Source organism: Toxorhynchites rutilus, chromosome 2 (assembly GCF_029784135.1).
Source record: "Toxorhynchites rutilus septentrionalis strain SRP chromosome 2, ASM2978413v1, whole genome shotgun sequence".
Lineage (NCBI taxonomy): Eukaryota > Metazoa > Arthropoda > Insecta > Diptera > Culicidae > Toxorhynchites > Toxorhynchites rutilus.
The window spans coordinates 197,027,595-197,049,662 of record NC_073745.1 but is presented as its reverse complement, the minus strand read 5'-3'; the positions used below and the strand labels follow the sequence as shown (position 1 = coordinate 197,049,662).

Genomic DNA, 22,068 nt, shown 5'->3' with positions numbered 1-22,068 from the left:
CCGCGTTTGTTGACCGTTGACCAAAAACTGCGGCGTGTTGATGATTCAACAGCCGGTTTGGCGTTGTTGAAGCGTAATCGAGTGGGCTTCTTTCGACGGTTTGTGACAATGCATGAAACGTGGATCCATTACCACACTCCTGAGTCCAATAGGCGGTCTGCAGAGTGGCACTGAGACATACATCGAAGGCTTAGGCGGCTAGCACTTCGGAGCAATAAGCAACTAGCAACTATCAACATGCAATGTTATCGCCACTGGATTTTTCCATTGAATTTTGTTGGGCTCACACACCGACGCAATACGATATCACTATCGCCTTTACAGAGCAACACATATTGCTAGCAACACGACGTGTTGTAACCGGTAGTTCCAAAATAGAGCTAACTTGAACAGAGTGTCTGTTCTCTATTCACTGAATACTTCAACTAGAGCGCTGACTGGCATCGTCTAAATCAGCCTTTACTCTCGGCGTATGACAGTTGCCGTTCGCCCGAGAAGGTCTTCCATGAATCGGGCAGGGATGAAGGCACGCGCGAGTAGGATCCAAAACATAAATACCGAAAAGCTCGGGTTTTCTAGATTAATGAGGTTGATTGTCGACCTCTTGCTCGGCGTGTTAGCAGGAGTCAACGGAGTTCTATCCTGACTACACTAGAGATCAGTTAGTGCGCGCCTTGATTAAATTGGCTAAGTGGCCGAAAGGGCCAAGGGAAGTAAAAAGTGAATTTACTAACGTCATGCCTGGTTTCTTCCGTAGATTGACGGTGAGGAAAAGAACCACTTTTGGACGAATAAAAACTTAGTGTGTTAGTAGGTTTGATATTCGCTCTAAAACTATCTCAAAGTGTGCAACGTACAGTCACACTTTATGTGAGAAAAAGGTAAATCATTGAATATATTCATATGCATATGTAGGATTGTGAAAAAGCGGGAAGATGCGGTCCGTTTAGGGTTTCGGGGCACCACAATGTGGCGATTGTGACTAATCATGGCGGTTAGGTCCAACAATGGGCCTTTTTCTTTGTATTACATACAGTTATTCGCCAGGATCAAAGACGCCATTGTGTTCCTCGGTGCGATCAGGATTGAATAACCAACAATAGAACTGGTGTTGTAGAAAGTCTTCGTGGCTAAGCAATCTGGAAATATACTATACCACATCCATCCAAGGGAAGCAGTCGCACCTCCACTCTCAGCAGTCGAGAGAGGTGTGTGTTGTCTGTCGGTTCTCTGCAGGTTGAGGAGAGGTTTATTGCACGGTTGGAAGTTGCATGAACCAGAAACAGAATGAACCAGAAACAAACTGCATGAACCTGCATGAACCAGAAACAGAATTGAAATCATCTCGCACCGCAGATACCACGTCATCGCCACCCACCCTGATCCATCGCCGTGGCCCACATAAACCTCATAAAATTCATAAAACCGCAAGTAGAAGCATGTGACGTCACATTTAGATTTAAAATAAGTATACAGAAGAACCTTATATTGGATAGTTAATTTATTCCAAAAGATTATTATATTGTTGTTTGTTGTTCAAAGTAAAGATGTTAATAATGAGAATAGTTTGAAACCGTTCATGGTGTTGAAAAATCACTACATTTCACTATTTGTTGCGTTTTTCGGACACGAAAGGTGTCTTCATGCCTCCCTCACTGTGCGGTTCGGCATAGAACAGTTGACCCTGTGGCCTTTGAGCATTAGAAACCTTAATCCGCTCGCAGTTTCAACCTCCTTGTTCGGTTCAGGATTGTTGCCAGATCCTATGTGAATTACATCTGACAGAATAATATGGATAAGTGTGAGTGATGTACCGTTGTTCTTATTTACGACCCTGTAGATCCTAGTTTCCACTGAGTAGTAGGTTAAGGGTTATAGAGCAACTTATCGCCCATGTCAAAGCGGACTTTCGTCAGCTGCCGGGCCTGTTGTTCTTCTCCGCAGAGGACGAATTCAGCGTTCCGGAGGAGATTCGCAAGCAGAAACTATCCAAGTTTGCCAAAAAGTACATGGTGTGGCAAGCGATCTGCTCTTGCGGAAAGCGGAGCGCCCCCTTCGTGATGACCGGCACGGTAAACGGGCAGGTTTACCTTAAGTAGTGCCTACAGAAGCGCTTTACCACTATTGAAGCAGCACGAGGGCCCGACCATCTTCTGGCCGGATCTAGCTTCGTGCCACTATTCAAAGGACGTGTTGGAGTGGTACGAAGCCAACGGGGTCACCTTCGTGCCAAAGGAAATGAACCCGCCCAACGCGCCGGAGCTTCGCCCAATAGAGAAATATTGGGCGATTATGAATCAGGCCCTCCGGAAGAACCCAAAAGTTGTCAAATCGGAGGCGGACTTCAAAAGAAAATGGATTTCTGTTAAAAAAAAACTACAACCTGACGTTGTACAGAACCTTATGGACGGGGTAAAGAGGAAGGTGCGAGCATACGGGCTTGGGCTCGAAGTATGAATAAAAAGAAAATGCCAAAAGTTGTTTAATAGTTTTTATTTTACTGTCTAAAATTTTCAAAAGGATCGTTCTACTGGGCGTATTTCTACAGCGTTTTTTCCGTGATGCAATTTGATGTGACACACCCTTTATGCTCAGATCAAAGAAGTGCCAGTGGTTAACGAGTGCTATTGTCATCGTTGCTCAACACGTCAACGGGTGAGGACATCTTTGAGGGGAAGGTACAATGAAGACTGGCTGAACGTGGTCCCCGCTCACTGAATTCCGTTCGCAGACATCGTGCGTGAGTACCAATACAAGCCTTTCGATTCCGATTCCTGCTCGGCCGCTTCGAATACTAACACCTGAAATGGAATAAAAAATATATAAAATATACTTACCTTTCATTTTTCATACCTGTTATCCAAAGCCAACCCTGAGGTAATTAATAGCCTCTGGGCTAGCCACTACTTACACACATAAACATACAAATGAACACACATGAAGATCGAAAACCAAATTTGTCATAGCATTCAAAAAGGCAGTTTGAAAATTTTAAACGTAACTCTTAACATTAAGAGAGGCTGTTGGGTGCTCGCTGGATGGAGCAAGACTGGAATAGAAATTATTCTGCACGATACTTTGTCGCAATGGTATTGGTGGATGGTCTTTGACGCCTTTCCTTAGTACATAAAGACTGGTGAATCGTAATTCATTCTGTCAAATATATACCGTGAATTTGTTATTTGAAATTTTCCCGCTGAACATTTTTAATTTTTTTAAAGTTGGTACTACTATTGGTAGTGGTTTTAAAGTCAATTTTGAGCGCGATCTGCCATTTCTTTGTTATTTGTTTACAGCGTCATTATGAACAAGTTATTTTTTTTGCTTGGCGATTTTCGATATGGATAATTCAATTGGTCAAAGATATTGTGTGAAATTTTGTGTTGCAAATAAAATTTCTTGTGCCGAAACGTTGAAAATATTCTATAATACATTTGGTGCCTCAACTATGTCGAACACACGAGTGTATGAATAGTTTCAAAGACAGCCGAGTAGAGATGAACGATTGAAGGACCTTTCCAACTGATGAAAACATCAACGAAATAAAATGAATGGTGCTCGGAAATTGTCATTAAAGTTTGAAAGAGCTAATCCATGAATTAAATATTTCTCACGATTTCGTTCGTCATATTTTGGTTGATGTCTTGAATATGAGAAATATCACAGCACGACTAGTACCAAAAGAGCTCCATTTTCATAAAAAAATCATCGCAATCAGGTGGCTGAAGACATATTTGAACGAACAAATTCTGTTCCCACATCAAAGACGTTTGGTTTCGTGAATGTAAATGTTTGCGATTCTACAATAAGACATTTCCAATGGATGATATTCAATGTGCCGTTTCATTCTGTTGACGTTTTGTTGAGTGAATATAGCACCTGAAACAGCAATTGAAACACAAGACCATCAGTGTAGCAATTCAGTTTATTTCATCTCTATTATCTGAGTAACGATTGTTATTTCAACACTTGGAAATGCCACAATATTGTATTTTGTTTTCTGGTGGCACCAATTCAACAATCCAGTTACCCAAAATTAACATTACTTTGTGTTTCATCCTTTATACCAATTTTAAATATAAATAGTACATTTTTGTTCATTTCATCAACATGTTGCTTTGTTGTTACGTGTGTACACATCTTTATCATCTTACAGCGCAACTATACAAGTCTAACTATGTGGTCTGTTGACACTCCTCAGTTTCGTCACTGTGTTTCACTCTTTGTGTACAGATTCTTTTTTTTTCTTCTCATCTTGCTTAGTTCCTGCTTTTTCGTTTACTGTTTATGTCCTCCGTACCTTTCAATACATTCACGGTTACCTTCCGAAAGAGATTAATTTTTCATTCAGTGACATATGGTTTGTAAATTACCCTATCGTTCCATGGTTATATAGTTGATTTGACCATTTGACTTTTATTTTGTAAAGTAGATGTTTATGATTTTCGCTTCCTCCAACCATTTTTTCTGTATTTTTTTTATTAAAACGTACTTTTTTTTTATTCTCAAAAAAGGGCAGTTGTTGTATTTGCTGTTATGTGTTATTTCAAGTGGATTTTCTGTGAAAATTTTGAACTCTTTTTCTGTGATCGTTTTGCTGATTGATATTTACAAATTGGCCGAAACGTATATGCCGAAACTTGGTGTGAGTGTCATGTGTTTGTGTTTCTCTGTGTTTTTCAAAAGGTGCATAATTAATGGAAAATTCACTACGTATGATTTTGGCATCGATGGGAAAACGTGTTAATAGTTCTTGTCGGGCTACTACGCAATTAAACAAATTTGGTTATCTCAATAAAACTGGTTTTTTTCTGCTAAATTTTGGCTTTACGCTAACTGCATTTACGATGGTTAGTTTTATTTGACTCATATAACTGTAGGTTTCTTTGTATCTAGTAGTAATTTGATTACACATATCACAAATTATTATTTTGCCTCATAAACACCGTATCGTTATTGAATAACTTGTCATTATTTTTTTTGTGAATCATTGTTTACGTAATTTGGCTTCTCAGTTGACGTTGTTGTTTTTGCTTTGCTTTTGCTACATTTTCATTAAAAAACTGCACAAAACAAAACTTGCATTAAGAGTGTATGATTCCGTGTTTTATTTCATTAAATTCGTACAGTTCGTTGATGGATTAATTTATACATTGTATCTATTTCATTTTGTAGTGTATTTTTCTAGCATTTAGTAGTTTCGTCAGTTTTTGCTTCATAATAATTTATTGTAATTAATAAATTTAATTCCTGATTTTTGAATTATCTACAACTGAACAGTTGCGTTACGGAATGTACATTTTCAATTTTTACAACCTAATATGTATAATAAACGTCAAATGTAACAAAATTTGCTTATGTAAATGATTCGGGTAAAACAGGATGCTTATATTAACTACTCAACGTTGCAATCTGTGAATCGTTTACAAATATCATTAAATGATCGTCAGCAAGTATGCTCACTAGGTGAGGCCATATAGTAATCGGCCATTTTGTAAATTCAATTGATATACACACATACTGCTTTACCCAGAATGCTTTTCTCTATTACATTGTTTTCCAAACGCCGATTGGTATAGTTTATAACATTTGACGTTTCACGATTCCTTCCTCTAATATTTCAGTTTTCACTACTACTCTTGTTTCTGTTTGTTCTCTATTTAGCTGATTTATCTTTTAAGATGTGTTAATGAAAATTCAGTCTTTGTACACAGATACAAAATCCTAGTAAGTATAGGTATTGTTTTAAATTTGCGTTTTTCAACCTTATTCTGTAATAAATCGATAAAATATAAAAAATAGAAAACGCTTACATTTGCTAGAAAACAACTTATAGACAAATTTGGCACGTACTATCAATTATGATTGGCAATCGTTCAGGGTTGTTGGGGCTTGTTTGTAGAAAACTTCCTTTTGATTTGTAAAAACGTAGACTTTTGGCACAAATTGCCTAGCACAAGTGAAACAATGATACCTTATTTTGGGAACCGAAGCAAAAAACATAACAAAGGCGCCTTTTCGCTTAGCTTAAGACTGCATCATTCTTGTATATATTTGATTTATAGTGTAAAACTTTATCTATGAATCCGACGTAAAAATTTTGATTAATAATAAACTTTGTTTTGCTGATGAAGCACGGTTGTCTATTCACCGCCTGTCACTTGCATCGTATCAGTCAATCGATCGGTACAGTTGATATTTTGGCATGTTTCTTCTTCTTAGTGTTTTGACGTACGTATTTGGAGCGTCGTTTTGAGCGTAGTTTAATAAAGTATACATAGAAAAAAAAATAAAAACAAACTTTTTCTGCAACTGGTAATGAATTTGTGATTGTGATTTGTGCTATTGTTTGTGCTTTCAGCTTTCAAAAACTTAGTACAACTCTGAGCAGTACATGTCACACTTTGCAAGGCATAGACAGTAGGGGATCTCCGGGTGATACGGACAGTGGTGGTAATATGGACAGGTGGTTGATTTGTATAGTTACATTTTCAATTTCAGATCTCTGTTAATGAGAACACCTTCTACATGTTATTCTACAATATTTAAGCCACCCTATGGCAATGAATACTGATCAAAAGTATAAAAGGGAAACAAACACCGAAAATCATACATGATTCCGCTTGTGGATGTAATTTTAGCTGCCTCGATATTAAGCATTTTGAGTGGTTGAATAACAAAATTCAATTCGCTGATGGTTATATTTCGGTTTTTGAGTTAACAAAGAAGCGATATTAGGTATGTACGGAAAAGTAAATTCATTTTTGAGTGGGAAATTTAAATTATTGAAATCATTGTACTGGTGGAGTAAAACGGACAGTTGCCAGTAAGACAGAGATGGACTGTGGAATGTCTGTTTAATCTATTCCTTAGGAATGCCCTGCGTCTATAAATGGAAATCAATCGCCAAATGAGGACTGTTTAGAAGCTGACTGAAACCAAAAGCAAAATAGTTGAGGGTCTATCCGTTTAGACTGCGGAAAAGCACGATATCACTTCTAGGTGGATTAATTCGATTTTTTCATCATTCAACGGATATTCGTTCAGACCTTAATTGAATAAAATCATTCCTCTCGCGATCGATAAACTTCTACGCTCCATATATTACAAACCCGCATCGAAAAAAATGTTGTACTTTTCGGTCTGTGTTAATTTCAGTTAAAAAACATTGAAAAACACTTTATGTAAAATAGTTGGCCAATTAGGTAGAAAAACAGTGTATTGAATTGCAAGAAACTGCATCAAAGTTTTGGGAAACATGAGTTTTCAAAAGTATAATTGAAGTTCTTCTTAACATGTCCGTTTTACCCCCACCTCCCCTACTTATTTTAATAATCTTTTTTCTAATAGAACAACTAGATGGATTGCGTATGTTTTGGGACCTTGAGCACCTCTCTTTTCGCAGATGTATGCGTGTCGAATGATACCTTTTTGACATTTGTTCTTCATTCATCAAAATGGCGTCCAAGCAAGAAGAGCCACGCGTCTAAAACAATGCATTGAGCTAAAAATCGGGCTAAGCTTTTGACGTGGTTGTGATTCCAAATTGCGACAATCAATAAAACAAGACGGTCAAAACACAATCTCGGAAACTGTACGCGACTATACTGACGAAGTTCGATTGCATAGAGGTCAAAAACTCCTAGGGAGGAAACTGCGGAAACCGGAAAGAATAAGATGGCAACCTTTTTGAAACAAGTGAAAATGTGGAATTTCGCTATGAAATATCTGGTTTGGCAGGCTATTTGTATCTATACGTTGTAAAGCGACATTGTCATTGCCATCGGGATCGTCAACCAGGAAATTTACATGAACGAATGTTTGAAAAAAACATCTGCAACACCATTGTTCCGTACTGTTTTTGTCGAATTTGATGCCATTACGAAACAAAGCCCATGAAGTGGAATGCCTTCAACAACGCGCACGAGGTGCCCGAGGACAAGAACCCTTATCAGAGCTGCGCACAATGGAGAGGTAGTGAACCATCGTCAAGCGAAACCTGAAGAAGACCCAAGGATCTGTTGAGAGCGAGAAGTAGTTTAAGGCAAACTGATTCGGGGTCCCAAAATTCAAACTGGTGTCTCTTAGATGGCGATGTCTTTCAGAAAGGGGCGAGGTACAATATACAAATACCACGGGGAATCAACTGCGAATGCAGCATATAATGTAGAGAGAGGAAATATAACTTGCTCTATCCGCTTTCAATTTATTGGAGATAGATAAATCAGCCACTAGCGATTTCTATTTACAGTCTCGCACCATCTAGCGAGCAGACAACAGTATTTCGTAATGTTGATATCACACACATTTTGTTCGATACAAGGGAAAAATGGAAGGTATCGCACACGGTTCAGTTCCTAAAGGGAAGCGAAACATTGCATCGCACACCTCACCCCTGTGTGAATCTCCATGTGTGCATAAAATTAACTGCCCACAGTGAAGCGATCAGTGCAGTTAAGAGATTGGAGACGAGTTCTTCGTAAAATATAGGAAACAATGGCCTTAGATTGAACGATGATGATAATGTTGACCCGCTTCTTTCATTCGTAGAAAACTGCGGCTGGAGCACATTGCTCCAAAAAGATTACGGAAATGTTGCTCTTAGTGAAAAGAATGAAGACTAAATTTTTTTGAAAACGATGAATTGGAGACAGCACTCAATGAATATCTGTGTCTGCTGCAGCATTGGGGTTACCCGCCAAGCCAGTTCCAAGCGACTCTATGCTGCGAGAATGATCAAAAAGTAAGGAACTTGGTCAAGAGACGTTGTTGAGCGTTGTTTATTAGTCTTTGCACAAATGTTCCAGCGGCAAAAAAGTGTAACCAAATGCTGATTCCTACCTCACCCGCCATATTCCCTAGATATTACGACGTCCGATTATTACTTATCCCGTTTGATGGCACATGGTCTGGCTGATCAGCAGTTCCACTTACATGAAGAATTCGAAAAATGAATTGATTCGTGGATAGCTTCAAAAGACGGAGACTTTTACCGTAACGATACACTCTGTCCAACTTCTATAAGACCAGGTGATGATCTCGCTGCTATGTGTCATTGCAAACAATGTTTGTTTAAGACCAGTTACATTTTCCGTTTTTTTAGATGTTTTGATCAATGTGCTCACGGGAGAGAAAAAGGACAAACCGATGCTTTTCACCAAGAAACTGTTGGTATCCGAGAAATTGCTCGTCGGATTGAGCGATCCCATCAAGTAGTGCTCAATTATTTGGCGAAACCTCGGTAAGAAGAAGAGAGCTTCACGTAAATCGAAGCTCTCTGATCGGGATAAGCGGGAAAAAGTCATCATCCCACATCGAAAGACGTCTGAGTTTTGCCAAAACTCACTCAATGTAAGATGGCATTTTTTATTTCTTTTACCTTAGTTAACTTATCATCAGAGACGAACAAAAGTTCAATTTGGATGGTTCTGATGGTTTGAACGGGTATTGACGTGATTTACGGAAGGAGGAACAGTATTTTTCAACCTGGAACTTTGGGTGAGGCTCGTGCATGTTTGGGCGGGATTCTGTGCAATCTGAGAACCCAAGATAGCATTCACATCCTTCAAAATGAATAGCAAAGATTACATACATTTTTTGAATCCTCTCTCCTACCGTGTTTTGTAGATATCGTCGCAAAAAAATCCAGCAAGCAAGTTGCCTGTTGAAATCCTTTGGGGGTCTCTATAACGCAGAATCTACGCTGAGGGAAAGCAGTACACCACGGTTTTTGAACTCAAGGCCGCAATTTCAGAGACATGGAAAAATATCGAGAAATCCGTTCTGCAGAATTTGGTAAATAGTATTAAAACTCGAATTTTTCAGGTTATTAATCGAAAAGGCAAGGTTACCAATTATTGACATGTAAATCTGCCGATTGTTCTGAACTTTTCATTGATAATACTTCTGAATTTCGAAATGGTCATATAGAAACTGGACAGTTCAAATCATCATATTTAGGCAAAACAAACGACTCTTTTGAATGAAATTGACCAGAATTATACTTTATTTCAAGCGTTCAACAATCTTTGAAAATATCTTGTCGAAATTCTAACTGTTTGTGTAACAACGAAATATATTCAAGATGGTCTTATAGAAGTTGGACAGAGCATAGGTGCAGCTTTACTGGACGATGGGTTGAGCAGAATCCGCAACAGTTAATTAACGAGAAGAAGACCTCATGGGCGAGAGTGCAGCAGCACCGTACACAAGTGAACGAGAAACACGATAGAGTCATTCGGTATCGCCAGATCTCAATTTTCAGAGCAAAAAAGCGCCAGCAGGAAAAATGAGTCTTTGACGAAATGAAACAGCCGTTCGAATAAGACGTGGAAGTTCTATAAAAAGGTGAAAGTGAAGTGGAAGAAAGTGAAGGTGAAGTCTCGGAATCTTCGAAAAATGAACGGTTTGAAAATGCAACTTTCTCACTATCAAGGACAGTGGACAAGATTTTGTCTTTTCGGATGTTAAGTTATTTGTCTTGCAAAGTACAAAACGACAGATTGTGGCCCACAGTTCAAGGAATATCCCAAATAGTGGAAGAACATTCCCCGGTTGTAGATGAACGCATCATTCTATAAAAGGGATGTTTTGCAGAATGTTGTAAAGCCCAAATCGTGGAAAGATTGTACGGGAATTGTCATTACGTGTTTGAGGAAGACGGAACGTCTTCTTGTAGCGCGAATCTGAACTGGCGTTGGGAAAATTTGATTAACTTTTTGGCTTTTTAGATGAATGGCCTCCTAGTTCACCAGATTTGAACCTCTTGGATTACCTCGTATGATCATACATGTTGTCGAAGATAACGAACAAGATGTGTCTACTTTGGCCCAGTTGAAGGCATTGATCCACCGAATTTGGGACGAAATGCAGAAGGAAGTCGTGCGTTCATTCATGAAAATAACAAATAAAATCTATGTAAATTAATTGAAGTTTGAGTTTGTATGAGAATATGTCGGCGCGGTGTATACGTGCAAGGACTCGAACGGTGATCTACAAACGCAGCGAAGTGATCTACAGGTGAGTGCAGTATTGCGACGGACACCTCAACGGCGGCGCAGCAGATCCAGCCCGAAGAGAAAATGACCTAGGAGAGACCACATCCAACGACATAGTCTCAATTACAGGAGATTTCGGAAGAGATGAAAGAATGGAAAGCTGTAAAACAACCGAGCCGCTCGAAGGCACCAGTGGTTCTTCTTCTTCAATGGCACTAACGTTCCTAGAGGAACTTCGCCGTCTCAACGTAGTATTACTTGCGTCATTTTTATTAGTACTTAGTTAAGATTTCTATGCCAAATAACACGCCTTGAATGCATTCTGAGTGGCAAGCTCTAGAATACGCGTGATCACAGTGCAAGTCGGAGGAAATTTCTTTGACGAAAAATTCCCCCGACCAGAACGGGAATCGAACCCGAACACCCGGCATGTTAGTTATGACGCTAACCACTCGGCCACGGGTGCACAAGTGGTAATGCGAGCTTTTTTAAGTATGAAGAGATCGGTACCCTCCTCGTCCAATATCCGCGGTGAGGCGGGTACCGCTTCATCACGCTTTTCAACCTCGCTTAGAAGGTACTCTAGCAGATCCTCTTCCACCGTCTAACATCTTTGACCAAAGTGTTTGTGGGTCAATACCAAGCGAGATTCATGGGGCACGGACCAGATATTCACGCATCCGTATGCTCTGCAAAAATATCGGAAGTATATCCACGCATCACCGACTTCAAGGCTGTGTCGATACAGTGAGTCGAGAACAGTTATGGCAACTAATGCATCAGTATGCTTTAAACCAGTTCGAGTTGCGAGAGCTATCATGGCGAAACTGGTGTATTTTGTGCAGGTAAATCATCACCCCGACAGAATCTGGATTCTGTCGGGGTGATGATTTATTATGTTTGTTGTTCAACATCGCCCTTGAGGGTATTGTTTGAAGGGCGCTGGAATATTGAGCTGCAACAGATTCTCGGACACACAGCGAAAGTGAGAAGGTTGCGGTGAGCGGGACATGCCTTCAGGATGCCAGCTGGTAGCTCCGGTAAATTAGTTCTCCTCAACAGACCAGATGGCACCCGACGGAGAAGAGCACAGCGTATAAGATGGCTCGATCAGCTTGAGGGAGATCTGTGAATACTGCTCCGCCTAAGAAATTGGCTGAAAACAGCCTACGACCGAGTAGAATTCAAGCGCCTAGTGGATACAGCTCGAACTACTAAAGATCTAGCCTGCTGAAAGTAATGTAAGTAAGACAATTCAATTGATAACAGAAGATGACAATAGTACTCAATGGTGTGAGCAATATCATGCATACCGTATAATAAATAACACAAAAAGTGAATAACATTTGTCGCAACATACATATCGTCCAGAAATGAACAGTATCGACAAGAGATGCACTCTAAATCAAATCTTCAGATGACTGATAGCACTTATCATAAGAATAGGACTGTTTAATCAATGCGATTCATAATTGGCAACACATCGTGTAAAAATAATTCCATGCTTCGTGTATAAATGTTGCTTGTAAAAAGTATACGGTAAATTGCGGCAAATCATACGACTTTTGTTATTGAAAGACCCAAACAAGTACCTAGATCACATAATGGTAGCTAGGAACTTACTTTAAATAAACAGATAAGTCAACAAAGGAAACATACGACCTCCAAATAGGTAGGACAAACTTTACACCGCGATCGAATAGTCTGACGGATGTCCAACTGGTACCTGAGGAGCCCCTCCGTTTCCACCGGCGAGTGCTCCTGCTACTCCCGCTACTCCGTTGCCGCCGAGATTAACACCCGCGTTGGCCGCACTATTACTCTGTTGGGGTCGCGACCACAGCGACGAACGCATACCCAGCTTCAGCTTCTTGATCGTGTCGATGTCGCACTCCGCCTCCGACAGTTCTAACCGGTCCGGTGTGCCACTCTCGATCGGTACCTGATGAAACAGCGGACCGCCACCGCCTCCCGGTGTATTATCGGGTAAATGTAGTGGTGTAAGTAAGGATCTCATTGTTCCCCTATACATATAGATGTGTGTTTGGTTGTAGTTGTTTGTTTGACTCAATAGTTGTGCTCAAACAACGGGTTGCACGATTGTTTTTTTTTCAATGATTCAACAATGAGAACGGATTTTAGAGATTTATTAGCTTATATGGTTGTTGAAGAAACCTTTTTTCATGTTTCAGGGTTTTTTTTGTGGTATTTTTAATTTCCATCTCGAGTTTTAACGTATTTGATATTTTATTTAATGGAACAACGCTCTAATTTATGTTCAGATTGGCACAATTTCATCAACAATCGGAAGATAGGCGTGATGGAGTGTTGATTGTTCTACTACTATGTATAGGACGAAACTGGGACGGCATGCGAGGGAGTTGAATCGTTTGAGTATCATTTTGGCAACTACTACGAGGGGATGCAATTGGCGATTGAGCTTTTTTGCTACTGAGAGAGGATTTGTGTCGTGGTGTGGTGTTTGTGTTATGGAGATGAAGGTGATGGTACCTTGATCTGCCACGACGAGGTAGTGATTTTTGTTCAGACATCGGTGATAGGTCGGATGAAGTGCTCGATTGCGTGCCATGATAGATGAGACCTGGAATGGAACGCATGAAATGCTGGTTATAGATGAGTTCATCATCCCCACAGGCAGCTGGTTCTAGGAGTTCATCCTTACTGTGCTTGATCTTGGCGTCTAGCTGATTGGAAGATTCAGTCCGACTGGACGTTAGCTGTTCCTGGTCGGAATCTGATTCTTCACTATCCGGCTCTGTTTTGCGTGAATGTCTTCTCCGACCTTTTGACGAATTCTGATGAACAAAGTAAGCAGACAAAAACATGCGTTAGCGAGCATACCGAGGAGATTGTTAAACTCACTGATCCACGCGTTTGCTATGCCTCTACAATAGCTTTACGAACGGAAAGGTTAAATGTGTGCAGAACTAAATGGTGTGTGAGATGGAGAGTGGCGTAATTTTGGGTAGCTACTTGTGGTAACAAAATACAGGGCATTTACTAGAAGCCAATTAGCGTGTGTGAGTGAAACCTTTGTTTAAAGAAAATAGTCAAACGCACAATATTATAGTAAGGCGACTGATTATGGAGTTGTCTAAGTACCGCTGCTGGGGGAGGCGAAGCACATCCCTCGGTCATGGCACGTTCGTGGTACATGAAGGAGTGCAGGAGTGTATTGGCCGGTCCGCTGTGGTGAGGCTGTGCGAGGGTACTTGCTTCCGAAAGCTGGAACGTTGCATACGGTGAGATGTCCTCTGAAGTTTCTGTTGGTAAAAACAAAACAACTAAATTCTCTGACAATCTTCTGGCGATGAGCAAGTAGTTACCTGGAATCTTATCACCGGCTTGCAGAGCCACTTTGTGAATAGTGGCGTAGTAGCGATCTCTTTGGGCGTCCGCGCTCTGTTGGTTACCGTCCATCGTGTCCTTCCTCTCACGACCACGCTGGCCTGGGAAGTAACGAGGCGGCTCAGTGCCGTAACCCAAACAGATCAACACAATATACTCACGATATTTGTAACAAACCACCGTGAACGCAATGCAGATGATGGTTGCCGTGATTGTGATAATGATAGGTATAAGCAACTGAATGTTGTTATAGAAAACCTGAGAACGATGGCCTCTTTGTACTAAATCAGGCGGTGGTGGGTCTAAAAAGAGAGTATTCAAAATTAAATTTGAAGAAAAACTAGAACAGGGTTATATCTGTGATAAAACCGCAAGGTAGACGCAGAACTACCGTCGGCTTGTTAATCATTTGTTTGAAGTTGTATCTGAATGGATGAATGAATGAATATTTTTGGGGGGTTATATCAAAAACGAGAGCGTTACGTTGGAGGCACAAGGTTTTGAGCCTTAATACCTCTTTATCGACTAAACAGAGTAACATGACAATCACTTCACTCGAAAAATAAAATGTCTACGAGCTAGGGTTGGACGATCTTGGATCAATTTTTGGAAGATCGATCTTCTCTATTTCGATTTCCTATTTTTTTGATCGATTCTTTGTACCCGAAAATTTTTTTTTTTCAGTGCGCATCGAACTAGTCAAAAATTCAAAGATATTGAATCGGTGGATACATTCGACATAGCTACTTCCTTGATCCTCGTTTAAAGGTCTATTTAATCCCTTTAGCATTGCAATATATTTTTGATATAGTTGAGGCTGAAAACGTAAAACCATCTATTACTCCACAGGTAACTTCAACGCCATTAGTATTTGAGCATGGATCTAGTTATTTGTGGGAGTACTATAATGAAATGGTATGGATTCCGTTTGATAATTCTTGAAAGTTCAATTAATGAATTCAAAATTATTGTACTCATAGGTACGCGAATCGTTGGATGATCAAGAATTTAATCCGGAGAACTTCCGAATTTCCTATATCAGAAGATTGTAACAGTAGATTCAAATCCTTTGACTATTTATTGATATTGATATTCGATTAAAAACGAGTATACCACAGTCATCCTATGCTTCGCTTATCGCCCCAGAACGCAATGCCTGTAGCACAAAGAAAGCCCCTAGTCCTCCCGACCCAGTCGCACTTGCAGCTCGTATATGCCCTCTTAGCCGTTCTGGTCCTGTGGTCGAGGATGGTGTCGGGGTCTTTCGAGTTCCCCATACAGGCAAGTACGTTCACTGTAATACATCTTCATCGCCTGATAGTTCTATGACTTTCAGAGTCCCGCAGCAAAACTGCAGTATTTACACCGATACTGAACTCACAGCCCGCCGCCTCATGGGAGGTCCTAGCGTAACACCATTCTACCCACGGTCAAACCATACTGATTCATCAGATTACGAGCGAACTCCAATCGACGGCCTCTTGATGTACTATCAGAATGTCCGTGGCCTAAGGATAAAGATAGACGATTTGTTTTTGACAGCTGCTGATTCCAACTACCATGTTATAGTCCTCACCGAAGCCTGGCTTGATGAACGAATTAATTCATCTCAATTGTTTGGGAGTGCGTTTACTGTTTTTCGTAACGACCGCAATCATCTAAATAGTTCCAAATCACGTGGAGGTGGGGTTTTGAATGCAGTTTCAAACCGTCTTGGATGTTGTCGCGACCCTGCTCCGATTTGTCTATCTCTCGTGCAGACTTGGGTGAAAATTACGACACCAAACAGATCTTTAAGTGTTGGGGTAATATACCTTCCTCCTGACCGGAAATAGGATTCCATCAGTATCAACGGTCACATCAGTTCGATTGGTAATGTACTGTCACGACTAAAACGACTTGGCTCTGCTTCTTGGTGATTACAATCAGTCTGGGCTGACTTGGAACGTCACTGCAAATGATCATCCTGCCATCGATGTCCTGCATTCGTACATTCCGGCTTCCTGTAGTACACTTCTGGATGGTTTCAGTCTCCATAATCTAACGCAAATCAACAAAATTATGAACATTAACTCTCGGATTCTTGACTTTGTGTTTGTGAATGAAGCTGCAATCCCGGAATGTTCTGTTATTGAAGATTCAGAACCCTTAATCGGTATTGATAATCACCATCCTGCATTGGAAATCCCTATTATGTTATCGATGCCCGTTCGTTTCGACAATACCGCTGATGTGCATGAGCTCGACATCCGAAGAACCGATTTTGTTGCATTGAGCCATTCACTCGCCCAGGAGAATTGGCAGTTCCTGGATTCCTGCTTGTCGATAGATGGAGCCGTTAATCACTTCGATGAGGTCGTAGGTCGAGCAATATCTGATTGTGTGCCGTTGAGCGGACCTACTCCAAAGCCTGCTTGGTCCAATACTCGAATACGTCATCTGAAACGACTGAGATCGAAGGCGCTCCGCAAGTACTCTCGCACCCGTAATTCAATCGACAAACGTTTGCTCTCAGTAGCCAGCAAGGAATGTCGAACGTACAACCGTTTCTTTTACAAAAAGTATACAAGGCGTATACAAGACAATCTACGGCGCAACCCAAAGCAGTTCTGGTCGTTTGTGAAGACTAAAAGTAAAGAGAACGGGCTACCGGTGGAAATTCACTTGGGTAACAGGAGAGCCTGCATCTCATTGGGAAAATGTCAACTCCTGGCTGAGCACTTCAAGAGCGTCTTTAACGATTACTGCGCCTCGTCGACCCAAATTGGTGATGCTACTAGGAACACGCCCAGAGAACCCACCCACCGAACTGTGGTCTGTTCTGAATGCGGGTTTTCTTATCGTCGCGAGCAGCTTTGCGAGCTAACTCGATCACTTCGGTGGCCGAAACTATATAATGCCGGCTAGGTGGACTGGTGCACTGGTACTAACGCGCTCGGCCTAGCTACCCTTGCGGAGCAATTGGCGAATACACCTACGGGGAATTGCAGACCAACACGGTTCGAGCGGGATTTTGCCTTTCCCTTCACTTTTCCTCCTTTGCCATGTCCAGACATGGCTGCTAGTGTTGGTTTGTTGATGTGATGTGATGCGAAACGATGTGGTGTACGGTTTCGATGAGAATGATCGTTACGGCAGTGGAGCGGGGATTTTTAAGCTGGCTCTGGTTGCCCGTTTTGGTCGGTACGATTTGAGGAGCACAAAATGGACCAATCAAAAATGGGCACATAGTGCATTTGGACAATGCTTGTTATTTCACAATTATTCAATTATTTATCTCAAGAAAAATGAAATGTTATTCGTTATGATGGATGCGATATATTTCCTATCAATTGATGCAAAAACCTTTGCGATCTGTTGAGAAATGCTCTTATAACTCGAGCATTTCTCAACAGATCGCGTTCCAAATCATTTTTTCCTACTTGTTCAGTGCCTAAATTTTCATTGCACCCCCTATATCTTCCGGTTATACGTAGTCCTACGTCAAAATAACATTTTCATAAAAAAAGGACAAAAATTGCCGATTTTTTATGGGTTTGCCTTCACGCGCACTGACGATACTACCTATGCAGCATCAATGAAAAATTTGACAGCTTCATCAGTCGATCTCTAACCGTGATGGCGAAAACAGTGAAGCTACTCAGTTCAGAAGTGTGCGCATTCAAAGAACGGTACCCGCCGCGTCGAAAACGGACATCGTGCGGCGCTTTGTGGAAGCCGGATACGCTCGTTTTGGCATCTACAACATCTTGGCACTATTAATAAAATAGCAGCCCGATGTGTCTTGCAGAGCAGAGCAGTTGTATGGATGAATCGATCTTTGTTCCACCGTGGATCGATCTCCATCGCTGATGACTGTTGGGTGGACGTAGTTATTCTTCAACAACGCAAAGATGATCAATGAGGGTCCTGAGTTTTGAACTCACGATCGATCGCTTACTAAGCGAACGTGCAACCAATGTGCAACCACTGTAACCACTGCGCGCTTTCTTGATGAACCAAGTTAGTTTCGCCGCATCAATCTTGTAGCAGTGAAACTAACTGAGTGGATTTTCGAGCTGGCACCCGCTTATATACAGATTTTTGTGGTTTCAATAGCTTGCTTTGAAAGCTTTTTTTGGAGTTATTAAAACAATTTATTGAATCAATAAATAACAAGCATATAACGCGTAGGCATTTTATCCTTCGAATGGAGTGGTTATCATATAATTTCGTTCAGTCGACAAAGAGGTATTAACGCTCAAAATCTTGTTTTCCAATCTCGTTTTCGAAACATTGAACTTACACCCCAGTATAGAAATGAAAGACGTAGAATCGTGAAATAAACAATAAACCTACCTCCATCTTTCGTTAGCGTAACGAACGTGTATTCAGCATTCGTTGATCCTGCCACGTTGTGCGCTTCCATCTTCAGCTGGTACAGTGTGGATGGCAACAGACCCGATAGGGTAAACCGTCTTTGTGGTTTCAGGGCATTCGATACCAGATGCCACTCGTCATCCAGGTTATTCGAAATGGAACGGTACTGCAGTACAAAGTACAGTATCGGACAGCCGTTGTCTGGCCAACCATTCAGTCGGAGAACAACCGACGATGAGTTCGGTGCGATCAGAACGGAAGCGACCGGTATTCCCGGAGGTTGTCCTTGAGTTTTCACGGTCAGCGTAGCGCTGGCTGGCGAGGATCCTATTTTGTTGTGTGCAACAAGATACACTTGATATGTGCTACCACAGAACAGACCTTTCAGTTCGTGGCTGGACGCGTGTCGGGAAAGCTGCATCTCTTCCAGGTTGCCGTGGATACGTCGGTAGTGTAGCGAGAATGCCGTAATCGGAGCGTTACCCGTTGATCCAATCTTCCAGTGTAGCAATATGCTGCTGGAGGTAGCACTGGTTACGTACAGGACCGGTGGCCCTGGAGGAACTTGAACTAGTAAATTGTGCGTTAATCGATCAGTCCCGATACTATTGTCGACCTGGCAAGTGTAGTTCCCGGTGTCGGCCGTCTGTAGCATGGTGATAATTATTTCTCCCGAGTCGAGGATCTGCACATTGTGGTGTGAACCTGAACGAAGCAGAACGTCTCCCTTGAACCATTCACGTCGAGGTTGTCCGACAGCCATACAGTTTAGTGACGCCGAGGTTTTCCACGGACGGATTGTTAGGCCTCCGAAAGAGACTATTTTGGCCGGTACCCTGTTAGAGGCCATTTGCGACACTACGCGGGTACTCTTCCCTTCACCGACACGGGTTGATGCCGATACCCAGAATTGATACTCGGTGTGACTTTGCAGTTGTTTCGCTTCAAAAAATAGTGTATGAGAAGGTACGTTTCGCTTATCGTTGCTTAGTTCTTCACGGCCATTCACGGCGCGTACGTAAAGATTATACTTGGTTATGATACCGTTCGGCTCATTGGGTGGTAGCCACGACACATACAGCGAGGACTGTGAACTAATGGCTATTTTTATGTCTGCCGGAGCTTCCGGAGCATCCTCTTCTGTTTGGCAAAAGGCAGGTGGAGATATAACGCCATCACCCATACGGGTATATGCCAGCACCTGGACGCTGTAGTTTGAAAACTTCCGTAGACTAGACAGTAGAATCGTGAGGGCAGTTGTTTTACGTGTTTCCATATCGCCGTTGCTTATGGACTCTTCTGATGCGGACTCGTAGAACACTTTGTAGCCTTGGAGTAGTCCGTTGGTATGGTGTGCTTGTGGCGGTTGCCATGAAACTTGTATGGAAGTGGAGGTTAACGCGGCGCAACGTATGTCCTCCGGAGGCTTACTTGGTACATCCTCCATTGTTTGGGCTGTGACGGGTTCGGAAAGAGGACCTGGTCCAACTTGATTGAATGCTTGAGCAACTATCGTGTACCGGGTATACTTGGCGAGGTTACCCAACAAAAGTTCACCTGTGCCGTCTTCTCCATCGCCAGAAACGGAGGTAAAATTGTAACTGTTAGAGTTGGTATGCATCGATCGGTACCCAATGTTGTAGCCTTGAATCTCTCCGTGTCGGAGTTCGTATGGGGGTGGCATCCAGTTGATAAGTATTTCGGTGGATGAGATTGGTCTCACGGAGAGATTCAATGGCGTCCCGGCAGGTCTTTGCGGTTCAGTTTTAATGAATAATTCCTGACTAGGTGAGCTTCTACCCGCTGGTCCCTCTGCGATGACTCTGAAAACATAATTCGTAGCTGGCTTCAAATTCTCGATCATTGCCGAGTACTGAGGTGGGTCAGCAATCTCCATGTACATCCACTGGCGGTCAATTTCCCTGTATTCGACGATGTATTTGGATACTTCGGCAGCATCGCCACCCCGAGGCTGCCACTTCAAGTTCACTGCCCTACTGGCAACCATAGACGCCTCGAGCGAGGACGGTGATTGGGGTGGCTCTTGTACTTGCAGTTGGACTAGCTGTTGATCACGGCCGTAAAGGTTGCTAGCCTGGCAGAAGTACGCACCACTGTCACTGCTTTCTACGCTGGATATTTGAACTTCTGCGTGGATACCTTCCGGGGTGGCGTCTTGCTTTATAGATACCCTGTAGTTGGTGGAAGGATTAAGTTCGTGCTTGCCATTTCTCAGCCACACGACGTTGATTGGCTTGTCACCTTTCACTTCACATTGCATGATGGCTGTGTCTCCCTTCTTAACGGTCACCATCTTAGATTGTCCCGAAAAGTACGGCGATGCTGAAAAGTGAAACGAAAATTAATTTTCACACCTATCGAGCGTAATTCAAGAAGCACCTACAGTTTACTTTAAGTTGTATAACTTTCCCTATTCCTGTCCCAATGCCATTGTGAGCCTGGCAAAGATAGAACCCCTCTCTGTCCTCCTTCACGTGCTGCAGGAGCAGGGACCCATTCGATAGCAGTTTCGTGTAGGGCCGTTCCCGCACCTCTTCATAGTCTCCCGATTTGCTCCCTTTGAAAAGTGGAAAAAGGAATACGACCAATAAAAACTTGAAGTTAACTTCGCTGTTGAGATTCACCTGTTGCTTTCTTCCATTGGATGGTTGGTATGGGAACGCCCTGTGCCTGACAGTGCAGCGTAATATGGCGATTCCGTTCCACACTAACATCTGTTGGCTCCACAATCCAGCGAGGTGGAACTGTTGTACCACGGCGGTGAAGGTGAAGATAAAGTTGGCATTCCAAAGGTGTTGCGGGCGGACGTAACGATACAAATGGGGGTAAAAACGATGGAAAGGAATAGTTTATATTAGTTCAAAAGTTGCTAATGTTCTTTTCTTTGTCATGTTCGGATTTAATTGAGCTGCTTTTTGTGATAGATATGCGTCGGGGAGATGTGAATTTTGGTAATTATGACATAATGTTGTGGATGATCTGCTTAATCGGTATGAGTAGCAGCGGGTGTTAAGATTGTCGTTCATATTTATCGATTGGATTAAACAAAATTTGTCCCGTTCTGAGCTAACCACAACATTATGTCATCATTTCAATTTATTATCAATGTGTTAGTTCTGGATTTAAACTATAAGCGGTGCAAAGGATTGTGGGTCGAAGGGCTCTAAACTTTATTTACTTTGAAATTCATTTGGCAGTAAAGCGAAAGTAACACAATATCACTTCGTGTTGCATATTTATGTTTGAAAGTAAAGCTGGGGGCGCTGATCACAAGATCATAAGGATGCTATAAAATCATAAATATGTACGATTCGTTGGTTGG

At 41.8% G+C, this 22,068-nt stretch overlaps 1 protein-coding gene across 11 annotated transcripts in view; it reads right to left on the bottom strand.

Annotated features, from left to right (window-relative positions):
* Positions 1-3,907: 3,907 nt before the first annotated feature.
* Positions 3,908-22,068, bottom strand: part of LOC129769399 (cell adhesion molecule Dscam2) — a 405,723-nt gene continuing 387,562 nt past the window's right edge. For 2 of the 11 annotated variants that reach the window (XM_055771657.1, XM_055771658.1), the window contains exons 11-18: positions 21,371-21,490; positions 21,130-21,303; positions 18,705-21,068; positions 14,345-14,668; positions 14,121-14,281; positions 13,681-13,813; positions 13,509-13,599; positions 3,908-13,021 (exon numbers count right to left, since the gene is read on the bottom strand). In XM_055771657.1, the coding sequence (XP_055627632.1) occupies positions 12,682-13,021; positions 13,509-13,599; positions 13,681-13,813; positions 14,121-14,281; positions 14,345-14,668; positions 18,705-21,068; positions 21,130-21,303; positions 21,371-21,490 (3,707 nt within the window). In that variant the 3' untranslated portion in view covers positions 3,908-12,681. Of the gene's footprint in view, positions 13,814-14,078; positions 14,282-14,344; positions 14,669-18,704; positions 21,069-21,129; positions 21,304-21,370; positions 21,491-22,068 lie in introns of those variants that run through there. The other 9 variants (XM_055771653.1, XM_055771654.1, XM_055771655.1 and 6 more) reach the window with 8 other exon arrangements.